A 24,917-nucleotide genomic window follows, 5' to 3' on the forward strand; every position below is an offset into this window, starting at 1 on the left:
GCTGCCGTCTACATTCACACAGCCCACAGGTATGAGGGATTTTTCGTTGACGCACTACATTACAGCGACAGACACTCCACAATCTACCGCCGAGTGAGTAAAACACTCTCTGTTTACGTTCTGTTTTGGCAACTTGGCATCGACAGGCTCCTCCAGAGACGAATCACAGCGCGGATATGGTTTCAGAGTAGCGGCGAAGAGTGTAAAAAAACTTGATTGTTTTCGTAGACGCTATCAACTCTTCTGTTTTTACGCACAAGGAGCGCTTGGAATTACTGCGACCAAGGCTGTGACTGTGCGCACACCGGAGCGTCTATCCGTGGGATGACAGACCTTTTTAACCTCAGACCTCAGCGGCAGATTAACGGGAGAGATTCAGACTCATAAATGTCAGGAAGATGAAATCACCAGCAGGTCAGGAGAATAACTCAGGAGGGTTTATTAGGCCGCGTCACTTCGCAATCATTTAACAACACCGAGCTGAAGCGACTGTTAACCATCGTTAGTTCATTGAAAAGGGAGTAACCATGTCCAGAACACTGAAGAAGAAGAAACACTGGTCCAGTAAAGTGGTGGAGTGTGCGGTGTCATGGGGCAACCTGGGAGACTTTGGCTCCGTGGTGGAGGTCCTTGGAGGAGCAGAGCTGGGTCAGTTCCCCCACCTGGGCCAGATGAAGCTGGACGTGTTGGTGTGTCACGTCGGGAAGCTGCCCTACTACGGGGACGTTTTACTGGAGGTGAACGGGACGCCCGTCAGTGGACTTACAAACCGTGACACTCTGGCTGTCATACGTCACTTTCGGGAGCCGATTCGCTTGAAGACGGTCAAACCAGGTGCGTCCTTGCTTTCTGTTGTCACCTGTGCTCTGATTTTTAAAACAGAAAAAGAAAACGTGACATCCACTAAAGACAGTAATCCTCATAATAATGCACACACAATAATGAGGATCATCATAACAATGGTACCTATAACTGCCAGTCTGTGATCATCTGAAGACAAACATCCCTCCAATTAGAAAAATTTGAATTAATATGAAAAACATACATTTTATAGATTCATCCTTCATCCTAAATATTCTCTCTTCATATAACTTGCATTAGGTTCATGTGTCTCCATGCAATGTATGAACTTCTACATGTCAGCTAAAGTTGACTAAACCTTGGCAAAATCAAGTAAAAAGGTAAATAATTGAGTTTGACTGTGACCACAGACCATCACATCCCTGCATACTTCCTAAAGGACATCCCACACTTCCGCTCTAAACCTCCTGTCCCATAATATTTAATTGACCAATTCTCTCACCACTTTCTCAGGGAGATCAAATAGTGATAATGGTAATAATGGCATGTAGCCCAGTCAGAGCCTTCTAAGCTAAGTGCACTTACATGCATAGAAATATGGCCTAATTACATCCTCCATTATTCAGTCTACTCTGGTGCCCATTGGCCACAGAAACTGGAGTGGTTAGCTGTGTTATATCCTGTTGTCCCATCACTACGCATTCAGCTCTCCAAGGATGTTGCCTTTACTGTCCAAACTCTGTCCAACTATTAATGAGGTCTAATGGCTGCAGTGGCAAGATGATGCTGTTGTCTGCACTGTACTGCTTCTGACTCAACCTAAATGACTCAGGTAAATGGTTTTAATGGTACTGGAAGGACAATTGTGTGTTAATGGGTGAGAGGGAGAGATGACCCTCCTTGTTGCTTTGCTTATGTGCCTAAACTTTGAATGTCTAAACAGCAACTGAGACCATTCAAAAGGTTACATCAGCAGCAGCAGCTGAGTCCCAGGACCCCAGGCCTGGATCCTTTAAGATCAGCTGTACTGTATGTGTGTGCATGCATACTTTTGGACAGCGTGTGCATGTTTGTTTGTAGTCATTCCTGTGATTGTTAATATTTTATTGAATTTTTTTTTCATGTTTTTATAAGCAAACAAGAGATGAAAGGGAAAAAAATATGTTTGCCCAGATTTATGAGTCCAGTGCCTCTTAGTGTGCATGCACATGAAGGTGTGTGTGTGTATTTCATGGGTTTGCGCTCCCCAGAGCTCCCAACACCACACTCTCTGCCCCACTAACCAAGGATGATTAATAAAGGGCATGGAGGAACGAGAGAGAGAGCGAGTGAGGGAGAGAGACACAAAGAAACAGTGGGAGAGGGGCGTAAAGAAAGATGGGGAGAAAATCGGCTCTGCATTTGGCTCCAGGCTTGACTCCCACGCGCGGTTGTTTTTGCTCTTTAAGGCTCACAGAGAAGTAATAGGTGGCAAAGATGGCAAAATTCCTCCTCACCCATTTCTTCAGTGTCAACCTCACTGTTCTGCCCTAGTTGTTCATACTCTGTGTTCATGAATGTGGCATTTGGTCATATGTAAATGTACATCCAGCATGGATCAGTTCGCTTTGTAACAAGGCCTTGCAAAGACCCCCTGGCATCAGCATACAGATGGGGTTGCTACATTGTATGATTACGTATTGTACGTGTGCACGTGTGTGTGCTGTGTGTGTGTGTACACATTCCTGTGCGGTAGCCTCATGTTTAATTCACACCTCTTGCATAATTGAGTTACCGAGTGAATTTTCTCCACTCTGATGGAGGCAGTGGGCCTGGAGGATCAGCTGTTACCAGGAAGCCTGGGAACGCAGCGATGACATGACGGCGGCCGGCAGCGACGGACAGGCTCTCTGGGTCCACCAGATGTTGCTCAGTGCTCTTCCCAAGATCCTCTGTGCTGTGCTGTGCTTACCTTGCCCTCTGGAGCTGGTGTGTTTCCTGTGCTGCTGCTGACAGCTGGGGCGGAGCTTGGAGGCAAGAGATGGAGAGTGCAGAGATGCAAAGGCAGAAATGGGGAAGGATAGATAGAGACAGGATGCAAGTCTCTATGGAGGCTATTATCTATCTCATTGATCGAAAAGGAATGTGCGCTGAAAGAGTTGCACAAAGCACTTCACTTACTTTTCTACAGCTGCCTCTAGTGCATCATATATTCTCTAGGGGCTACCAAGAGGCTGCATGCATGCGTTCCTCACATATGTACCTTTTTGCTGCTTTGAAATGAACTTCACACCAAGACTTCACAATATAGCATGAGGTGGCTGTGCCCATTTCCTGCATGTCTTTGATTAAGCTGGGAGATTCTTCTATTAAAGGCTCTGTGCTCGGTACAGGGATCTATTTCTGCCGGTACCCCCAGCTAAGGATCGGAAAAGATGCCTGATGAAAAGCCTCATGAATGGCATCCCAGAATTCCTCTTCCGCTGTGTAGTTATTTTCTGCTGTGCCCCCCTATATGTCTGCAGCTTCAATCACTGTGCAATCAAAAAATACATCCAACCTGTAGCCATTTATATGCAGCTGAATGGATGATGACTTTGACATCATTGCAGCATACACTGGAGCTAGTCCAACAAGCTTTCTTCCGTCCTTTTAGATTACTAATATTAGCTGTGTGAATGTATGAAACGTGTGTACGAGCCTCCTCTTGCTTCTGTGGCTGTTAATGTCTAAGTCAGACAATTAGAATTTATACTATGATTATTAAATATGATGGTAGTCAGTGAAAAGCTATTTAATTGACGGAATATTGAATAATACCTTTGGGTTTTGGGATAACTGCATTATGATTGAGGATGATGTCATTTTAAATCTTAATGGTTGATAATTGTTGGTGTGATATATTAAGTTTGCAGAATAGCATAATCCATCTGTGTCCGTCTGTGTAAGCTACAGTTTTAGAAATTAATTTTGTTCTTAATTGTCTGTGAGTACTGAAAACAAATTGCATAATTGAGTTTGAATACATCCGTGGTGGATTCGACCATAGATAATAATTTGTCTACTCTCGATTACATTTTGAGTTTCAGTTGCCTCTGCTCAGACATCAGCATATTTTCCATTACCTGCTGATCATGCCAATAGAGAAGAATACAGAGTGACATGAGCCCCTAAGCCCCTGTATCAAACGGCAATAGTGAGTGTGGGTTAATCACATTAATGCACCTCTCATATCAGGAAGTGCCTCTCAATGGATTCATCCTCTTGACAGGCGATGCTTTGTCACTGCAAAGAGATTTGCAGTCAGCTGCAAAAAAAGAAATAAATAAATAAAAAAGATGGAGGAGTTGGGAGGATTGAGTGCGAGAGTGGGAATACTGCAGCCCAGAGAGCCTGGTCAAATAACGAGAGACATCTGTTTGTTCCTTAGAGATGTTTCTGACAATCAGCTGAATGAAGCAGGACAGCCATCACGTACGCCGATCGTTAGTTCCTTTGGCACTGAACTCATAACAAAGTAATTTAAAGCTGAATGAGTTCTTTCTTATAGTGACTTTAAAGTGATTATGAGTGTTTTTTTTAATACAGTTTCATTAAGAAGTAATCTTTGATTTGTTTTGCTAAAATGTGTTTAGGCTTGGGCAACGATCCTGCTGCTCTGCTGTTGGACTGCTTGTTCCTTTATGTTCCTTTTGCAGCTCTTTTGTGATTTTTAATTGCACTGTTGCCGAGTATACATCCTACTGTATGTTGCCTACAACTGTCTTCATGCTGCTTTCTGGGCCAGGTCTCCCTTGGAAAAAATCTCATTAATCTCATTGGTGCCAACTGGCTAGATAAGAAATGAATGGAGAAACAAACAGGTAGATAAATTGATTACTGCATACACAATAAACTGTAGGTGGTAGTGAATTCTCATATGTCTCATTAATAATCTGAAATGTGGGTAACACAGAATATAAAACTCAAACTTGGCAAAACTCTACTAGACACATGAATGAAATATAAGCAGAATTCTGCACCAGCCACAATTCTGCTGCACACCCATCACAAATGGTTTATTTATTAAAACACTACTGCTCTCAGACAAGCTTAAAGGACCATACCAGTGTTTTTTGTATTTTTTAAACCATTTAATACAAACACATATGCTTTGTGTTGCTGACTATTTTTTAAAGCGTACTCTAGTGTGTTTGATTGCTGAATATGAGTTTACCCCCCTTCCAGGCTTCCACTGTTTTCAGTTTATTTCAATGCTGTATGAAAATCCCCTAGCAGAAAGTTTCATTGAGGTAATCCATCATAGTAGATATCATGCTCGCTTTCATTGTCTCGGTTACACTATCATTGTGTGGCATTTCAGCAGAGATTTTCCACTTATACTTGCATTTCCACACAATTACAATGTGACAACAATAAAAGCAGACATGATGTTCCCTCTGATAGCACATTTTAGGTCTCTATAACTTGATTTTCACACTGTTGTGATATGAATGACTAACTGGAAATGAGGCAACACAAATTCAAAAAGTCTAAAACTGCTCTCTTGGAAAATAGTCAACATCGATGCGTTTGTAAAAAGTGGGATTAAACATCTGTATATCACATACAAGCTATTTGCAGAGCTCTCATATCATGTAATCTTCATTAGTGGATGGAGTTTGCTCCGTTGTCATGGAAACTGATCTGTTGACTATTGTTATGGTGCCTTTTTATAAAAGCAGCAATTCCCGGTTAAGGGTGTGATTACCCCAGGGGGAAGTTTTGCATTTGCCAGGGGCTATGTGGAAAGATTGTGTAGTAGTTCAGCTAATTTTAAGAGAAACATATTCTGTAAAAGAGGGAAAATTGGATAATAAATTGGTGTGACACTAATGTTTATCACATTTTAGGGTCATAATAACGAATAGGCTAAACTACCAGCTATGATAAGACGACTGCATTGGTCACACCTCCCATCACATGCTGTGAGTAAGAGTGTGACAACTAGTTAGCAAGAGACCAGATAAAGCTATAGTTAAAAATAATGAATATTTTTATACTTATTAATAGTGTTAAATAGCATCCAGATTAAAATCCATTCAGAAAAACACATTTTGATGGTTCGTGTTGATGAAGGGCTACTTGAGGTTATCCACTTAAGTGCTGTTGGTGCCAGTCAAATAAAAAAAAGGTTGTTGACCACAGCTTTAAAGCTTACTCCAAGAAGGCGCTGATTATCTAATCGTTATTATATTTAACCCCAAGCCGTGTTCGAGATGAAAAGTGCAGCAGCAAACTCTTGATCACAAGCCCTCTTGTTTTTCAGGTGGCAGGCATGTCACCACGCTCATCAGCCAGCGTGGGTTTGTTCTTGCTGCACAGGGACACTTGAGGAAGACTGTCACAGTAAATGCAAGACAGCACCAGAGTATGACAATTAGCAGGAGTGTTGTTTCATCGCTGAATATTGTCAACCTTCTAACCTCATCTCATTATTGTCTTCACTGCTGCTTTCTCTCAGAGCTCCCCTCCCTGCACTCTTTGGATTAGAGAGATATTGCTCTGGCGATATTGTATATTAGCGTAATGTTGATCGTCTTTAAAGAATATTATTAGAGTCTTTGTGATGATGCAGTTTACAGCATAATTTAAGCCCTTAACTGGGAATTGATTTTAATGTGACATTGTTATTAAAAATGAGTGCTTATGATTATTATGTTTATAATCAAAGATATTTAAAGAAACGGAATAGCAGCACAAATCCTCACCATCATTAAAACATCATTGTCATTACGTAGGCCGTAAAATGTCCCAACCAGTGTCACGCATTCTCTGTTAATATTGGACTGTAATAGGTGGAAATTGGGATTTGTCTGATTTTCCTCCTTCTTTGTTTATGTCTTTATAACCACTCCACGCTTTTTTGTATCCGTTTGGCCTTTCCCTATATCATCCTACAAAGTGTTTTGTTGATATACAGCTTGTTTGTCCTCTGTGACTCTCATCAAATGTCTCCCATATGTGCCTGAGGCAGCTGTCAGGCTTGCAGTGAAGTGCTGCTGTCTTACCACGCATACACAGGCACATACACACACACACAGACACACACACAGACACACACACACACACATACACACATACACATACACATACACATACACATACACATACACATACACATAGGCACATACACAGAAATAGATCCAACAGTACACTGCACAAAGTGTCCATGTTGACATATAATTTAAATTGAAACTGAGACTCAAAATCTTTTTTTTTCTTTCTAAAGACCTGTCTGACTGCTGAACATCATTTATAAAAAACATGGATTCCTTGGAAACTTGGCAGCCAGATGGGGTGAAGAAATTCATTTTTGGTGGTTGTGGAGGGGTTTGCAACATAACACGATTAACAAAGGTGAAGAAATCAATTTCAGATTAAAATGTATGTGTATTTGTGTGTGTGAATAGTATAGTGGAGGCTTTGCTCTCTAAGTACTTAATGATTTTTACATTTCCCAGTTGCAGTTTTAATCGTTTCAAATTTTTTTGACAAGAGACAAAACCTTACAGTGAGGTAAATAAATGCCTTCAATAAGAAGCAAATTCAGCTGCGTCAGGAAAAACTCCTCCTTTCATTTTCAGCAAAGTAAGATATTAACTCTAAATATGAGGACTTATGACTTGTTTCTTTTGCAATTCAATATTGCACCAGTTTTCCCCATAATGCTACTGCAAAGCTTCCTCGTAGAAAGCCCGTTCTCTAATGCCTTGCAGTGTGTTTGTGGGGGCTGTTGGTGGGGGGAGGTGGGTGGAGGCATAATGTGACTACAAAACAAACGAGCGTAAAGTTGCTCCCAACCCTACTCCAAGTCCTCCATAATTCATCTATACTAGAGTTAGATACTCCATGGATGTGTGCGTGTGTGTGTGTGTGTGTGTGTGCATGTGAGTGATAACTGGTGTTATTACAGTAAAGCGGTAAGCTACAGTCGAAAAGCATAACATGACTTCCAGTCCCGAGCTCTCTCATTATTCCCACTTTAATCAAATTGGCACTGCTCTACACGCACACTCCACCAGCACCTGCAGTGATCGCAACGTAAACAGCATGCTTGATGAGATGGTTTGAGGTTGGAATGATGCATTTTGAGATTGATGATAAGAGTGTTTCATGATTGCCAGGTTTATTGCAGAGTGGAGTTGTGAAATATATGCACAGATTTGCTTCACAGATGTTGGTTAGGCGTACATTCGGTGATTCAGAGGTGGGTAAGAACCGCACCTAAACTATGTTTTCTAGATAACTTCAGCAAAACAACCGCCCTGTATTCTGATGAGCATTAACTTGCTTTTTGTTATACAGACTGTCTTGTTATAATCACACACACACCATCAGTTTGTTGCTGCTCTGTTGTGCAAATATACAAATAAAAAGAAAGTTGAACGTAAGTGCTGTTGAACTGGAAATCCCTCATGTCATCTGTCATGAAGCTACCAATAGGAAAAATGATTTGTAGTGTATTAAAAAATATATATATATACTGGAATATCCATAATAGATTGAGGACTGACTGGAAGTGGCATTGTAAATCTTCATTTTGGCTGGGCATCATAAATTTAATTGGTCGCGGGGTGACGCTGGGTCAGGACTCGGGACATATTATGTGGTCAGATACCCAGGGAGCAGAGAGTGTTGGACACAGGTCACAGTGGCAGTATTTAATGAGCTGTGTGTGCGTGTGTGTGTGTCTGTCTGTGTATTTGTGTGTGTGTGTGTGTGTGTGTGTGTGTGTGTGTGTGTGACATAGATAGAGGAGGGATGTTGCGGGGATGCGGGGGTCATTCCAGTCCAGGTAAACAACATAATCTCTTCAACTCAAACCTACATGGAAAAAGCTCATAATAGGAAGTTGCATTTTCAACACAGGATAGAATTATCTTTCTAATAGCATTGTATATAGTAGCTAACAATAACATTGGTCATAAAGCCATTCAGCATACAAATACCATTTGGGTGTTTACAGTGTATATATACGATTTCCTCTGGGATTTTTTTTTTTTTTTATCAGTGGGAGGTTCTGGGGATTTCAGTTCCTTGGTGCCTTCAGTCCCTGTTCCAATTAAAGACCCCGTTGTCGTCTTAAATGCCTGTTAGTGTTCATACTTCCATATAATGACTGCTTCTAATCCTGGCTGGGTAAATATGTATTTATTAAGGGGTTATAAAATAATCTTTTGCATTTTTAGTTGGATATAGTGTTCTCACAAAGGCTGGGTTTCACTGCTGACTGAATAGATGAGAAGTAATGGGAACTGAAAGTGGTTATTTTTTTCTTTGACCTGTATCCTATTTGCCCTCATTACCCACTGTTCCCTCTGCCTGTATTGTGAGGAGCTCTGCTTTTCTCTGCCCATCACCATGGCTGTGAGGTATCATCTTCTAATCGTTAATCTCATCTATTTTTCTATTTTTCTAAAATGTTTTTTTTTTTATGTATGCACACACTAGTTGTCAATTCAGTACATCCCCAGTACCTGATGGTTTCATAAAAACAGATTTAGTCTTATCATTTTATCCCCTGGAAACAGTAGAGACCCCTAAATATGTAATCAGCCAAAAAAAAAAAAAAAAAAAGGATCATAGCAGGAGCTCAAAAATCCCCAAAAGAAGTTTAAGTGTGCTATGTAGTTACAATCTGAAGATACAAAGTGTTTATCCCATGTGTAATATTTTCAGCTCTTTTCCTGCTGTCTACTTCTCAGAGTGCATCAGTCACATCCTGTGAATCTGAGTTTTGGGGGCGGGTGCATAAAGGGCCGGATGTGAGTCTGGCGTGGGTTGTCTTTTCGTTGAGCATTGTCTCCATCAGTGTCTGAGAGCAGATTGGAGGGGACGGCTAGTGAAGAGTCACTCCTCGGTCTGAGAGCCTTGTTTATTTTACCAGAGGCACAGCAGCCATACGGTGGCTGACTGACCCAGTGCTGTCATGAAGGACGTTATCTTTATGCAACAATGATTGCTACACGCCACATCCCCCCCCGCCCCTTCAGCTCCCTTCAGTGATTGCACACTTGGCTAGTGTGTCACTTCCTACTTTCCTATTATCCAGATGTGCATTATCCTCCAACTGGTGTTTATCACTGCAAGATAGGGGCTCAGGTCACCTCTAGACAGCTCACAGGTAATGGGCCTTGACATCTGAATTAGTCTGCTCTTTCAAAGGGTGATTAGCAGGCAGCTTAGGATTCTGGGGGGATGTTGATAGGCAGCCATAAACAGACAGGGTTGGTGGGCCGGGGGGTTGCTCTCTCTCAGAGGTTCATGATGGGAGGCTTGCCAGTAATACGGCTCATCATGAAGTGGTCACGGTGTGGTTTTGCAGATGACAGAGGGTGGGATGGAGGGGGTCGACAGGGGCCAGTGCGTTTATATGTTTGCACTGGTGATTTAGCCACTTGAAGTATAATTTTCATTTGCAGATACTGCAGTGTGCACAGCAAACCAAACTGCTGCTGCCCTCATAAACTTCATGAATAGGGAAGCTTTCAAATTATACCAAAATCCCTTTCCCGTCACTGTGTCTTGGCTCTGTGACTGGCCGGCCCAGCTGTTACGCTCATCCCTTCCCCAGCTCTTTTATTATTCCTTGGCTGTATGATTCGCTGTGTGCTTGTGGCGGCAGGGGAACGGCTGGCTTTGTAGAATCTTAATAGCGGCGAGCTAGCTTCAAGCTTTCCATTCGCCGTTTGCTGCAGGCATGTGACTGAATGCCAATGAGACATTAGAGTTGATGCAGCCAGGCCGTGGCAGGCAGGATCTGTAGTGGCTGTAGAGCTCTTTACCAGGTGAAGAGTGTACATGTCTGCTCCTAGAGGCTGCACAGCAAGAGGCGCTCGGTGTCTTGGGGTTATCTCAACGCACCTAATTGACAAGATGTGCCCTCTCTTGTGCTTCTCTGTCAAGAGGAAGATCATCTAGATTCTGATTCAGTAATGATACAATGATGAATGACATAGAAGGCAGGGACACAGTGTTGAGTCCGAGCTAAATCTACGTGGGTATTCTGGACAACCATATACAACTTCTCCTCTCCTCTCCTCTTCGCTCTTCTCAGGCTTTATGTAATTTTCACTATTTCCTTTGTGTCAGACTAGGAAATCAAGTCTGATGTTTTTCTTAAGTTGCAGTGTATGAAGATATTTGCCTTCTTTCTGTTGAAAATGCATGAATATGATGTCTTATTTAAATCCTTTCCTTGTAATAACAGTGTTTTTTACATTCATTCAAATACAATCTCCTCTCGTTTGGTTATCATCACAAATTATTTATTATTGCCCCTGTAAGTTTAGGGAGAGTGAATACAAAATACATCAGCATTATAAAACTGAATTGGTTATGCAAAATAACTTTTTATATCATCCATTGCACTCAGCATTTGTGCTTGGTTTCCCTATGTGGTACAGTGCATACCCGGCATCACTGCAAAGACAAGGGAGTATGACTGTGTGTGTGTGTGTGTGTGTGCATGCATGTGTGTGTGTGTCTGTATGTGGATATGTGTGTTGTGTCAACATGGAGCTTCCTTAATACTGAATGTGACACCAAAAACACAGACTGTAAATATCAACATTGGACCTGCTAATGTACAATAAATGGAGAGCTGTAAAACTTATTCTCTCCACACACACACACACACACACACACACACACACACACACACACACACACACACACACACACACACACACATACACATACATCAGCACATTAATCTGTCTTTCGCAGCATGCACATGGTTCTCCACATGACGCAGATGTTGCTAACAGTGGGATGGAATGATGGGCGGATGCTGAAGCCCCAGTCATCCAGTCACTGCTTAATCTGATTACAGACAGCTTCACACAGTCGTCCCGACTGATGAAGGGAAGGCATCAGGGAGGGGACAGATGGACGAGCCATGGTTGTTAACAGCTGTGGTTAACTCTGTTGTGTAATATACAGTTTTGGTGTGCAGAAAGACGAAGGCATATGATGAGAATTTGCACTGCATTATATTGTAATCATACTATCAGTATCCATCTTGTGCTGACAAAGATCACTCTATCCATTCTCTTAATACTGTAGACCTCATACTTACTAAACAATACTTGTCATAATAAGGGATAGGCAGTAGCTGGTATGATCCAAAATGTTTGTCTCCTACCTTCTTCATAGTGCACACAGTGAAGTAGGAAGAACTAAGTTTGTTTTTATTACATTGCATAAAACATGTTTCACCATTGATTAATTAAACAAAATAAAATCAAGACGCAGAGTTGCTTGCGCTGATTAACATCACATTCATTATACTCTCTAGCTATGCACCATCCAAAATGTGTTTCAGAGCAACATATATGAGTAGCAAAAGTACCAGAGCTGAGTGTTGGCGGCTGGTGCTGGAGCCCTCTTTCAGATGTGCAGGGTACCAACCAAGCAGCAACTAGCACAACTTGAGGCTGAAGCCACAATGCGGAATTGACTTAAAGTGCAATGCCAACGACAGCCACTAGATGCTGGTTCCCAAGAAATCCCTGGCTCCAGTTGATTCCCCTTAAAAAAGTGTCAACTTCTCTTTAGAAATATGTTTTTTGTGAGCAGCTGGGCTGGACATGAAGTATTTTTCAATGAGTCATTATGGTCTCTTAAAAAAACTTGGCCCTGTATTAGGTGTGCTGCTAGTCATTTTGGATATTATTTCTCCATTAATACATTTTGAAGACTTACAGGAGCTTTGATGTCTGCCATTTGGCAGAGTTAATTTACAGCTCTGATTGACAGTTGGCTACTCTGCTTCTCTCAGCCAGCTCTGGTCATCACACTGAGTCTCGCCATTGTCACAATATTTCTGTAAGTTTAGTGTTACTTGATAATGATACCTGCCATGTTAGTTAACTAATGTTAGAGTGCGCACCGCATGTTCTCAGTAAGCTGGCGTGAGCTTTGGTCTAAGGTAGTGGTGTGTGTTTCCAGAGCATGAAGGACAACACCCCACACTCTTTATTTGGAAGTTCCTGGCTTCCAACAGAAAATGAGGCGCCAACTGTAAGCAGCAACACTGAGACATGGTTACACCTACTTCGTCCATCTTTATATACAGGCTGCGGTACCGACATACACAATATGTGCTGGAGGGGGGCAGAGCTTATGAGATTTATTATCATTTAATTACTATCTGTTATATTTTTAAGATAAGACATACTTTATTGTCCCCCTAGGGAAATTTTTCAGCATTGCTAAACATTTATCTCCGATACACATCGGACAATCACTCTTACATAAAAAACAGAAAAAATCAACAACACGAGACCAAGACCAATGAATTTGATAAAGCCACGATGGCTTATAATACCGGTAAAATAATACTGCACTAGTATTCCACTTCGTAACAATATGTTGCAAATTCAACGTGAGAACAACAAAAGTACTGCACGTGCCAATGCTCTGCTGCTTGTATAGTATTTCATAAGCAAACTTGCCCGCCAGCAGTCCAATCATGTCTTCATATTGGCTTTAAATAGCTGCGTTTGTACTTGAAGCCAGAAGCAGGAGTATCCTGTCCTGCTGTTGGCAGCTTGGGATCACATCAGCATCTCTTCCTGAAGGGTTTGCTCCCGGTTGAGATGCCAGAAATTACTGCTACATTTGATCACATTAAAAATATTTGCTGCTAATACTAATATGCATAATGTGAGTCGATGTCTTGGCTTTGTTCAGCGAGTGTTTGTGTGCTTGGCAGTCGCGATAAGCTAACGTTACAGGGTTGCTGGCTCTTTTATTTCTCTCTTGCAGATCTTGTGGATGATGCCATGCTGCTTGCTGTTTTCTGTTCTTATGCTGCTGCTAGTTCTGTGCAATTAATTTGCATGCATAATAATTCATGCTGAATTAATTTCTTGTAGTGGCTTAGAGTTTCTTTCTTTTGTTTTTTGATATGTGCATTATGATACTTTGCTGTCATGCTGTTTAAGAAGGACAGGTTTTCAAGCCTGTCTTCAAACAAATGTCCACCGTCCTGATCCTGTTGCATGCACTATTCATGGAGGAAATGTAGAAATTGTGGAGACATACAAGTGTTTAGGTACAATTTTTGATTCTGGACTCAAGTTTGACAAAAACACAGTCTATTGTTAAACAGGGCCATCCATCTACTGTGGAAGCTGAATTCTTTTAACGTTTCTAAGAGCATTTTATGTAACTTTAACATTGCTTTATTGAAAGTCTGTTGACATTTTCTTTTATTTGTTGGTTTTATAGTTTATCTGTGAAGGAGAAGAACTGTCTCAGCAACATTATCAAAGTCTGTTCCAAGATCATTGGAGTCCAGCTAACATACTTAAGCTAAGGTCATTAGTCATCCTGACCATATCTTCAGTAAGGAATTCTGTTTGAAGCCCTCGGGGCGGTGTTGCCTTACGCCCCTGAGGAAGACAAACAGATACGCAAATTCATTTATTCCTTCGGCCATCAGTCTTTTAAATGCTGCTGACAGCTAAATGAACACAGGCCACGCAATGTAAACCTGAGAGCCATAATGTGTATGTTTCTATTACTGTTACTTGCTGCTAGCTCCGGTTGCCCATGCCAACCTGTGGTATTGATAGAGTGGATGCTGTATGTGTTTTTTTTTTTCTTGTTCTTTCCATGTGACTTGAGGCTGCAAACTGAATTGCCCTGCGGGGATAAATAAAATTGTTTGATTGATTGATTGATATCCAAATGTGTTTTTAAAATGATTGGTTGCTGTCTTTCAACTGAGGTAGAGATGGAATATGACTGGCACAGTGCAAGCTTTGTAGCACTAGTATCACTTACTAAAAAAGCTAAGTTAAATTGTCCTAGTGTGGTAGTTAATACTCATTTTCTCCTCTCTGATTTTGGTTTCAGGGTTGAGGTCAGTTCCCCTCAGTCTATTTAAAATGCAATGTTAAACTGTGATTCATTCATTCTTTATTACTTCATCATGATGACGGGCTTTCTTGCCCAGTTGAGGGATTTGAAAGCAAATGTTCCTCTGTGAAGTTGTTCAGTTTAAATTGAGGTGAGATTGTGATAATACTGCTCTGAAGACTTTAATTTGAAAAGATATCCCTGGATAACATTACTGCAGCACTGAAAGTTGCATACTAAACTGCTGGTAGCAAAATAAAAAATGTTACATCAAATCAAAAGAAAAAAATCATTACAAAAAATCTGTAATAGAAATCTTTCTTAGATTTGACAGTGAGGGCCATTTCTCCGGCTGGGAAAAGCTGTCTTACTGTGTTTAAGTTTTAAAGACAGTCAGCAACAATGAATCTTGAGCTCCACATTTCTGACTAATTTAGACTCATAAATATGAAGGAAGCTTTCCTAAAAGTGGCCTTTATAAATAATTATATAGCAGTGACTAAGCCTACGCATGTCTAGAGAAGGCAGGTCGGCCTCAGCATGCAAGGTACAATGATGAGTCAGGTATTTACAATTTTTGAAAATTGTATCTCAAAACCACCGACACAAACAAAGACTGACATCCAAAGGATCTGTGCTGATGCAAACAAATTCTCATAATCAAGTACAAAAAAACCTACCACAGTATTTATTTGTTCCCAGACTCAACATAAAAGCAAGCAACATAAGTTTGTTCCTGAGGTAAAACACTACAGTAAGCCTTTGAAAAAAGTTTTCATAGTGTGGATTAAAAGACAGACATTCATCAATTAGAATCCAGTTTGACACCCGACTGCTGCTGCTTCCCTTTTGTGTGCTTACAATATGTGGGAGCTTTGAAGATGTGTTTCTCACACTGGAATACAACTTCTTTGATTCATCTGCATTTCAAACAAGCTTGGGATCATATAGCTGCAATTGTACTAAATATAAAAACATCAGTTGTGTGTGTGTGTGTACATATATATATTTATCTCCACAGCGAATATGTATATTCACTATGAATATGTATATTCACTGTGGATGCAAACATTACATGTCAGGCATGTGTTGCTGACAGCCTTTTATATTGTCAGAGTAGCAAAGTGGCAGATACAGCCGACAGTCGATCACTCTGTCATCTTTTCTTCCATCGTTCAAGGACGTGCTGTTGTCTGCTCTATTGCACTCGGGTCTGTGACTGCAATTTCACATGCAACGTCAGTGAGGCGTTCACAAATTGTGGCTTTACCTCTGAAATTTTGATACAGATCCGTTAACTCTATCTGTGTTTCTTTTCTCTTTTGTCTGACCTCCTGTACAAAGCGAGGCCTGTTGTTTGTACTGTTGCAGAGGGATTTAGTGTTGGCGTTGCATCGTCTCACATGGCTATTTCTTTGGAAAATTGGACTCAGTTTTAAAGGCAACAAATCACTGTATTACAAAAATTAATATACAGTGTATGATAGAGCGTCCAGGTCCTATAATTTACATATTTGTAGGGCTGCAACTACCCATTATTTTCATTATGAATCAATCGATGATCGCTTTCTTGATTTTAATAGATTCATTATTTGGTCTATAAAATGTCAGGAAATAATGTAAAATATTTCCATAACAATTTCCCAGAGCCTAATGAGAAGTCTTCAAAGTGCCTGTTTTGTCTTACCAACAGTCTAAATCATGCAGGGATTCAGAGATTCAGTTTCCTATCATAGATAACAAGAAAATTAGGAAACATTCACATTTAGGAAGCCGGTACTTCAATGACTGGAGCCAAAAATGTCTCAAACTATTAAATGATTTGTTTGTTTTTACCTCATTAAAGTTTTTCTGAAGGATTGATTTAAAAGACAACAAAACTCATACATTTTTATGTTTTTCTTATGAAAACCAAATTTATAATGCCTATAACATATTTATCTATCCACCTCAAGAGATTCATTAGCTTTCATACCAGGGATTGGGGCTGTGCTTTGGTGCTTTGATGCTTGAGGCCAGATGATGCAGTGTGGCATCATGATCTCTCCACTGATTCATTACAGACTGAGCCGGTTTTTGTTTTGACATGGCTGACTGTGACCCCAAGCCCTGGTCTGTCTGGATGGCTGTTTTTAAACCTGGCTGAACAACCCTGCCATTGGCATTCACCTACACATTAACGTACCTATGATCAAATCCAAAAAGACACTCTCACATGTGAGCTCTCACACTTACAATATGTGCCCACACACACGTGCACAAAGCAGCTGGGCTGGACATGACGTCGGTACAAGGCTGTTCAGACGTCCATCAAACGGACATTAATTGCCAGGTGAATTGTGTGGGGGGTTTTTTGTTACCTTTTTTAAATAAGTATCAGATATTTGCAGTATTAATTTTTATTATGGTGTAGTTGATTGTGGGTGTCTGCAGGTTGACATCTGAATAGTTAATATAACTGAATAGACCTTCTCTGGGTAGATTAATGCAGGGGCCAGCAGAGGCAACGCTTCTAAAAGTTGAATTAAAATATGGATGATGAAAATTACATTTTTAGCTCCCTCCAATTTTGTGAAATGGATGTTCATTCTCACTTATATTCTCATACTTTCCTTGTTTGGTGCTGTCATTTTTAATAATGCATAGAATCACTTATGAAGATACATTTTAGCTCATTATTAAATTAACCACTTAACACACGCCCCTGTTTTTTATGCTGTTAGCCTAAACGACATGCCCAAGTTGTGAGCAGCACAGATCCCACATAGTTTGAGACTCAGAGATGTGTCTGGTATCATTGGAAAGGAAACACTCTCAGGATTCTTGTAAAAGTGTCTGTGTGATTCTGTGACTTACTGACAAAGAGTGACAGAGGTTACAATGATGGGGTTGTTTACTCGCCCATAGGTTTGCCTTTACAATGACATGTGTATAGACATTCAGGGACCTCTCAGCAGGATATAGACACATTGAGGCCACAGCCACAGGTCTTGGGTTCATGCAGTCCAGACCAAAAGATGAATTTTTCAGAATTATTTTTCAACAGGTATGTCCATGCGTTTTCCTCAGGTCCTTTTTGGAGACTCCAAATGGACACTTGGTTACCAAAGCTGTATAACCGCAATCAAACACCTATAACTTCACATCCCCTTTGCCTACAATCAAAATCTTGGTCTCTAATGAAAGCTGACGCCATATTATTATTATTATTATTATCATTATTATTATTATTACATATAACCATATTTTTTTGTTTGGCCATATCTATCTATCTATCTATCTATCTGTTTATTTTGCTATAAGTCATATGTTAAGTCGAAGAAGAACCAACCGTGTACCAAAATGCCGAGTGCGTAATGATATATGGTTCAACTCTTTTACGCACCGGGCGCACGCCGGTTACGCTTGGAGTTTGTTTATGGACAGCCAAACTTAATAGCTTAGTGTCATACACCGTTGGAAACCTCTGACTATTGGCTAAAAGGTTATCAACTTCATTTCACCGAATATTTCCATAGGCTGGAACAGCTGTCAATCAAAGCCATGTCGTCATTGTTGTCGGTCACATGTCCTCATTGGCTTTGCTTTGGAGACATGTACTGCCTAATCCTAAACACCGATTGGCTTGTGTAGTCACGTGTACTCTGAGATGGACGTGCAGGTCAGGAAATGACGTAAACGGACCGTATATGGTTTGTTATTTGTGTAATTACGTTACGTGTTGGACTAAATACATGTTGACATATTGAGGAAAGTATTTCGGTTTTATGGAAACGGATTTCATATTTCACAAGAATGGATACTTGGCGAGCTGTACAGAAAGTCCTGAGTCATAAGATGATCGTTGTGGATAAAGGGAAGACTTTGAAGGTATGTAGGCATTATAGCTTTTCTTACTTAGCTCAGGGGCTAGCCGAGCTAATCGCTAATACTATTACGGCCGTGAGCAACCATATAAGTCGTGAGTGGTCTTGAATGAATCAGGACAATCTAAGCTTTCCAACGATGTGCGGCATGAATATATATGTTTAAGGGTTGGTGTTTAAAACATTCAGAAGAACGTGTGGCTACCTCCTAACATCCGTCCCGTCCCCTAGACGGAACAGCGTGCGTTAAGTGGTTAAGGGAAATAGAATCTGAATCACAAATCACACACTATCCTCTTTACTGTATTTTAGACTTCATATGATATCTAATTAATAAAAAAGAATGATTTGGAAAACGTACATAGTTTCTCTGCTCCTCAAAACACAGAATCAGCCTGGCAAGGAATTCTGCTTTGTGTTGTCTGCCAGTTTTGTTCCCATAAATATACTTAAAATGACTGCATTGTTGTCTGTATCTCTGCAGACAAAATGAATCTGAAGTATTACTGAAGAAGCAAAACACAAAACAAAACCTGTGGAGGGATTTCTGAGGGGGGAAAAAAAATCCAATTTTTGTATTGATAAAAATCCCATTTACGTTCCAGCATGGCAGATATATATTTGTCCATTTGAGATTAAGATGCCCTGGAAAGCCCTTTGACTTTTGAAATTTTAGATTGTATTTGCATTGAAAGGATGCAGGACTGAAAGAACAATGCAGCTCAGGAAAATAGTCTGTTTGCTAGCGTGCTCACTCAATGTCCCAGGCTCAAGGCCACGTACCAAACCAATTTTGTCACTCTGGCACATAAAAAGCAAAAATTGATCTTTACGAATAGACTGCATTGCTGTTTCGCAGGAGGGGCCTAACAGATGAACACAGACGAATATATCCACTTATCCATCCATCCGTCCATCTATCCATCTGTCCATTCGCCCGTCCCACCAGACGTCGTTTTTCTCTGACAGGGACGTTGCTCACTGTGACAGGCTTATTGACAGGCCAGAGAGAAGCGCAAGATTATGGGACTAGAGGATGACACAAGTGCTTGTCAGCCTGATGTGGAGAGTAAGGTTTACGTGCTGTCAACAGGCTGAACACGCCTCTGCAGCATGCATGGAATCTGTGTGGCTCCACCTTAACAGAGAAAAGGCTTTTTGATGAAAACCAGTTGAACCAGTAGTACCTTTGGACATACACGGTTGCTGTTGGACTTTTGTTTTTATGTATCTGTCTCACTCAGGAGAATGGGAGATGAATGTGAATTGATTTAATTGCGTTCCTGACCTTTTTAAAAGGACAAGAAAAAAGCTATTTAATTAATTCACTTCATGGTCTAGCTGGTAACCACTGAGGGTAAAGAAAACCTCCTGTGCATAAAGTATCTTGTATGTGCTTATACATACTGTATGTGCTGCATATGTATCAGGACAGATCTGTTAAGGTAGTGCCTTTTGATTCAGAAGGATTTGTTGCAATATAAACTTAAAAGTCAACTTCTGATGTATAGCCAACCAAATGCAAATGGTTTTGCTACTTTCTAATAAATCCTTTTGTTTTGTGACTCTAGTCGCTAACAGCTGACTGGAGGCTAACTTAATCCAAAGGCGCTTCTTAACATTTAATTTCCATGTCTAAATGTTCTAAATGTGTAATAGCGTACAGAATATATAAACACACATGCAATATGTACTGCATATGTTTAAAATGAAATCAAACAGTTCTTTTTATTCCACCACTGACGCGTTAGTTAGTCTATTATTGAGTTGTATCCCTCAGTGTCTTTTCTGCATTGAAAATGTGAAGCTCTCAAAGGCTTTGACTTACCTTTTTATAAAGTCAGGCATTTTAAGCATGTTGTTGAGCAGAACATGGATGAGTGATCACATTACTTTTCATCTCCCCTCCAGGATGTGAACTCCAACCTGACACTCCATATAACTTGCGATGTTCAGGCCAGATTTAGCCCCGGGTTATTTGTCAATTCTAATGTTCATATGTGCGATGACACTTGTGCATGTTTTTACGTATGCAGTCAGCCTTCAATGTTTTCACAGAATGTATGTCTTAATTCATGTCACTAGTGAGTGTAATTCCTGAGAAAACACCTTTTTTAAAATGGGAAAGATGGAGACGCAGGTGTGGGTGACATAGACGGGATTTGTTTTTTGACTGTTCTTATCCTAATGGTATAATTCCATGACATGTCTGAACCACAGGTGTGGAAAGGAACAGGCTGCCACTACAAGGCCCTGCCTGCCTCTGTGCACAGAATGGGCTGAATCATCCCGTTTTGTAAAGCCCGTGATTAAAGCATTGGTATTCAGATCCACCCTGCCACACCAATGATGTTCCCTGGCTTCATATTTGTACTGCACCCTCGTTTCATATTTGAACTGCACCCTCGCTTTTTATTTGAACTGCACCCTCTTACAACAGGTTTCAACCTCCTCTCAAACATTAACATTTTCAAAGACTCTGGACAACATAGAATCCAAAAATAACATAATTTTGATATAGTTGGTGCCCCATTGAGTAGAATGTGAATTTGTGACGCTAATTTTAGAGTCATATTACGTGGTAGTGGATTTCACATTGTGAGGTTTCCAGTTTATGTCTGAAAAGCAATTGTAGCTGTGATAGAGCTGGATTTCATTTTCTAGCAGCAGCCAATGCCCTCTTATCACTGCTTTCACTTTGACGCCTGTTATAATGGCTTTACCCAGCAGCCTATTACCCCTGCCTGCATTCAATTTATGTCAGCTCAGCCTGAAATGCTAACCCCTACTTTTTATTTTTATTTTTATTCTTTTTTTTAATTTTTTTTTTTACCTGTTTTATTAGAGATGAAGGGTAGAAAAAATCTGGAAAGTAGGGTGGAGTGAACATGCTTAAATGTTTAATTTATAGGTTTCGTCTAAGCTGTCAAAAACTTAGACCAAACAAAGGTAAAAAGGTCAAATTAGCCACATTGGATAATACGTCTAGATTCATGGTACAATTTCCATGACAACAGCACTAATGCCTGCTCAGTGAAACTAAAAAGTTAACCACTTTTATTTAGATAAATCAGACTTTATGCAGCGTACAGGTCTTTATTTGGCGCTCCATGTTTGTGCCAGCTGCTGAGATGAGTAGCTATCATCGAGACAGCAGCTGACCCCTGCCTACCCCTTGCCATTCTTACGCATCTGCTCACATGCAGGAGCTCCTCCCTTTCATCCGGGCATTTATTCCTGAGCATTTCTATTATCAGGCTCTCCTGCATTCATCTGTCAGTGGATGCTCCATGATACAAGGTGGCAGGCCGCAGAGGCACTGAGGCATTTCCGCTCCAAGTGCCCTCTATCCCCATTTCCCCTCTTCTTCTTTTTCTCTTTTCTGTGCTATCATCCGTTTTTATTTGGCTCTGTTCCTCTCTTTTGCCCATCTGGCCCTTCCATAGACAAGTGCGTGCAGACACACAAAACTGTACACGGATGTAATGTACTCTCCGTCTCACACACACTCTTGCATTGCCATGGGGGACTTTACTAAGGTATGTGTCTGTGTCCAACCACTTGCCCTGGAGTCAAAGAGTAGATCACTCAAGCATTGCCTGTAAAAAGGAAAACGGTATTTCTTTTTTTACTCGTAGCTCTTAATGCATGCTTACATTGTACTTAGATGGAATCAAGAGCTGTGCGTGCGTGTGTGTGTGTGTGTGCATGTGTGTGTATGTAGGTGGGTGAATGAACATGCACATGTGTGTCCCGGGTCCTGACAGAAAGAGAGGGTTGAGATAAACACACCATTGTCTGCTTCAGAGCTGGTCGGGAGTGCACTACTTTTGTTGAAGGAGTGTAAGCTAAGGTGAATAACTGGATGTGCCTGCTGTACTGTTGACTTAGAGGGAGGTTATGATCCACCTCTGGCAAGTTTCAGCTCTCCTCTGATCCTGAATTTCCAGATCCAAGGCGAGTCATTTAGCAGAGCATGTGTGCTCCCATGTGCGTTCTTGTATTTGTGTACGTAGGAGCAGTGGTGGAAGAAGTATTCAGATCATTTACTGCGTGAAACCACATTGTGAAACTACACCGTTACAACTAAAACTCCTGCTTTCAAAAAATATTATGAGCAAAACATATTCATCTATCAAAAATGAAAGTGCTCATTATCCAGAATATCTCCTATTAGTGTTAAATTATCATAAAGTATTATATCTCTGATTTTTTAATATTCATGCATTACCATTGAAGCAGTGATTCATTGTCGGTGAAGCAAATTTAAACTGTTTTATTCAGTTTATTATATCACACATCACATTGTAAAGGCTTACAATATGTTTTGAATGCATCCAAATCCGCATTATATCTAGTAATACAACTGCTGAATAGATTAAGTCAAAAGTCATTTTGTATGTAGTGGAGCAGAAGTATAAAGTAGCATACAATGGTATTCAAATGCTAACTGAAATACAGTACTTAAGGCACTTTCCACTGCTGCTGAGGAACAAATGTCCTCACAGGGGTTATGAGATCAACAGAAAACCTCCAGAGTGAGGACAGTTTTTTTTTTTTTTTCTGATTTGCATTTCATCTCGCAGGATTTGCATCCAGGGTTAAGGTCAGAAGAGTGAATATAGTCAATGAATATAGTTTTTCAGTTACATAATGCTGTGTGTATTAAGGTGTGTATGTTGCCGCTGGCAGAGTGAGATCCTCCATCTGAAAGCTTTGTGTGCTCCCTAGATGGATGACAGAGATGAAGATGACTCCATCGCATACACGTTCAGGTCAATAATCATTGGTATTACAGCAGCTCTCTCTCTCAGCTTATATCTGTACAGTTATTCAGGACCAATGTTAAGTAACTGCACTCAAAAATATATGTAGTGTTATATTTTTAGCCTATTTGCCGCTGCTTTGAAGGTTTTCCATCATGTGAGAGACAAATATGCACTGGAAAATATAATAATGACAGGATGTGACCGTCCAGACTTTTCAAAACCCATTATAATGTTTAAGGTGCATTATCAGTGTTCTGTAGCAAAAAATGTGGTAGATTTAGCTGCTGTTAACAATTTTAAAGAAATTATAAATAATGACATAATAACATAATAATATTTATAAATAATTCAGATTTTATTAACTCAAACTGGCATTCAATGAACACAAACTTTTGTTCAGATTTGACAAAAAAAAAACAAAAAACTGGTAGATGAAAGATTTTATGTTACACCCAGGGCTTAATGAATCTGGGCATTTTATCAACTTGGAGCTGGATCCAAAACTGAATCCATTATTTGCACCCAGCATTGATGATTTGATTGTCAAATGCTAACAGTGGCTCATTAATTGACCAGATGCTGATATTTCTGCTTTTGAAACATGTCCAAACATGGAGGCAGATAAAAGTTATAGACTGCTTGATGTCTCTTTTAAACTTATTCATTGTTTTCTACTTTAATATTCACTTTAACCTGATGTAGCTTGAATTGTTTTATGGTGGTGAAACTGCATCCACATTATCATTGGAAACTAAATTGCTGAGAAACATGTAAAATATACGACTCATTTTTGATGCAGACATCATAAAATTCAATCCTACATGGCAGCCTCTGCAGAGTTTTTTTTTCTTTACAGTGGAGATATTTCTCTGAAAGTTTGATAGTTATCTGATATATCCCTCAGTGATGAAATCTCATCTCCATCTGCTCTGTCGAGCTGCTAAGATCCTGCTGTAGATTTCATGTCACGTACAATCAGCATGCTTTGAGCCACTGGCTCACATTCAGTCTTTGAAGTAGTCTGCCTTTCCCTTCCCTGGTCCCTTCTCCCATGCCGATACTTTACCTCCCTCAAAGCTGTGTTCCCATCAGTCCCCGCTTGTAACTGGGGCATTGCTGCAATTGTTGTGCAGTGATTTAAACTGAATTGTGTTGAGTTCTGTGATAAATTGCATACATCAGGATTCACTTATGTAAGCAGATTTAAATCCTGCCATGATGTCAATGTGCACATACAGGCCCAAACGAAGCTGGACTGATACACACTCCATTTACTGCACAGAAAGATGTGACAATTTGATTTGCATAGCAGTAGCTTGAGCTCGAATGACTTTCAGTGTCGGCAGCGTACATGTGATGTGGATCGTGATTTGTGTTTGGCTCATGACAGCGGCGTCTCCCATGAGGTGCTTAAACACAGAATTGATTTGTTTATTTCGCCCTAAAACATAGAGCTGGTTCAATTGGAACTGGAGCTGATGAGAGATTTTGGAGTCAATTGGCACAAACTGAAAATCATTAACCAGTTAAGTCAGTCAAGTCTCTCTCTCTCTCTCTCTCTCTCTCTCTCTCTCTCTCTCTCTCTCTCTCT

At 40.4% G+C, this 24,917-nt stretch overlaps 1 protein-coding gene across 1 annotated transcript in view; it reads left to right on the top strand.

The window, feature by feature from the left end:
- Positions 1-527: 527 nt before the first annotated feature.
- The window catches only part of LOC128354925 (membrane-associated guanylate kinase, WW and PDZ domain-containing protein 3), a 123,328-nt gene continuing 98,938 nt past the window's right edge, over positions 528-24,917 (top strand). The window contains 1 exon segment of the mRNA XM_053315037.1: positions 528-834. Coding sequence (XP_053171012.1) covers positions 528-834 — 307 coding nt within the window.

Source organism: Scomber japonicus, chromosome 3, assembly GCF_027409825.1.
Source record: "Scomber japonicus isolate fScoJap1 chromosome 3, fScoJap1.pri, whole genome shotgun sequence".
In the NCBI taxonomy this organism is placed as follows: Eukaryota; Metazoa; Chordata; class Actinopteri; order Scombriformes; family Scombridae; genus Scomber; species Scomber japonicus.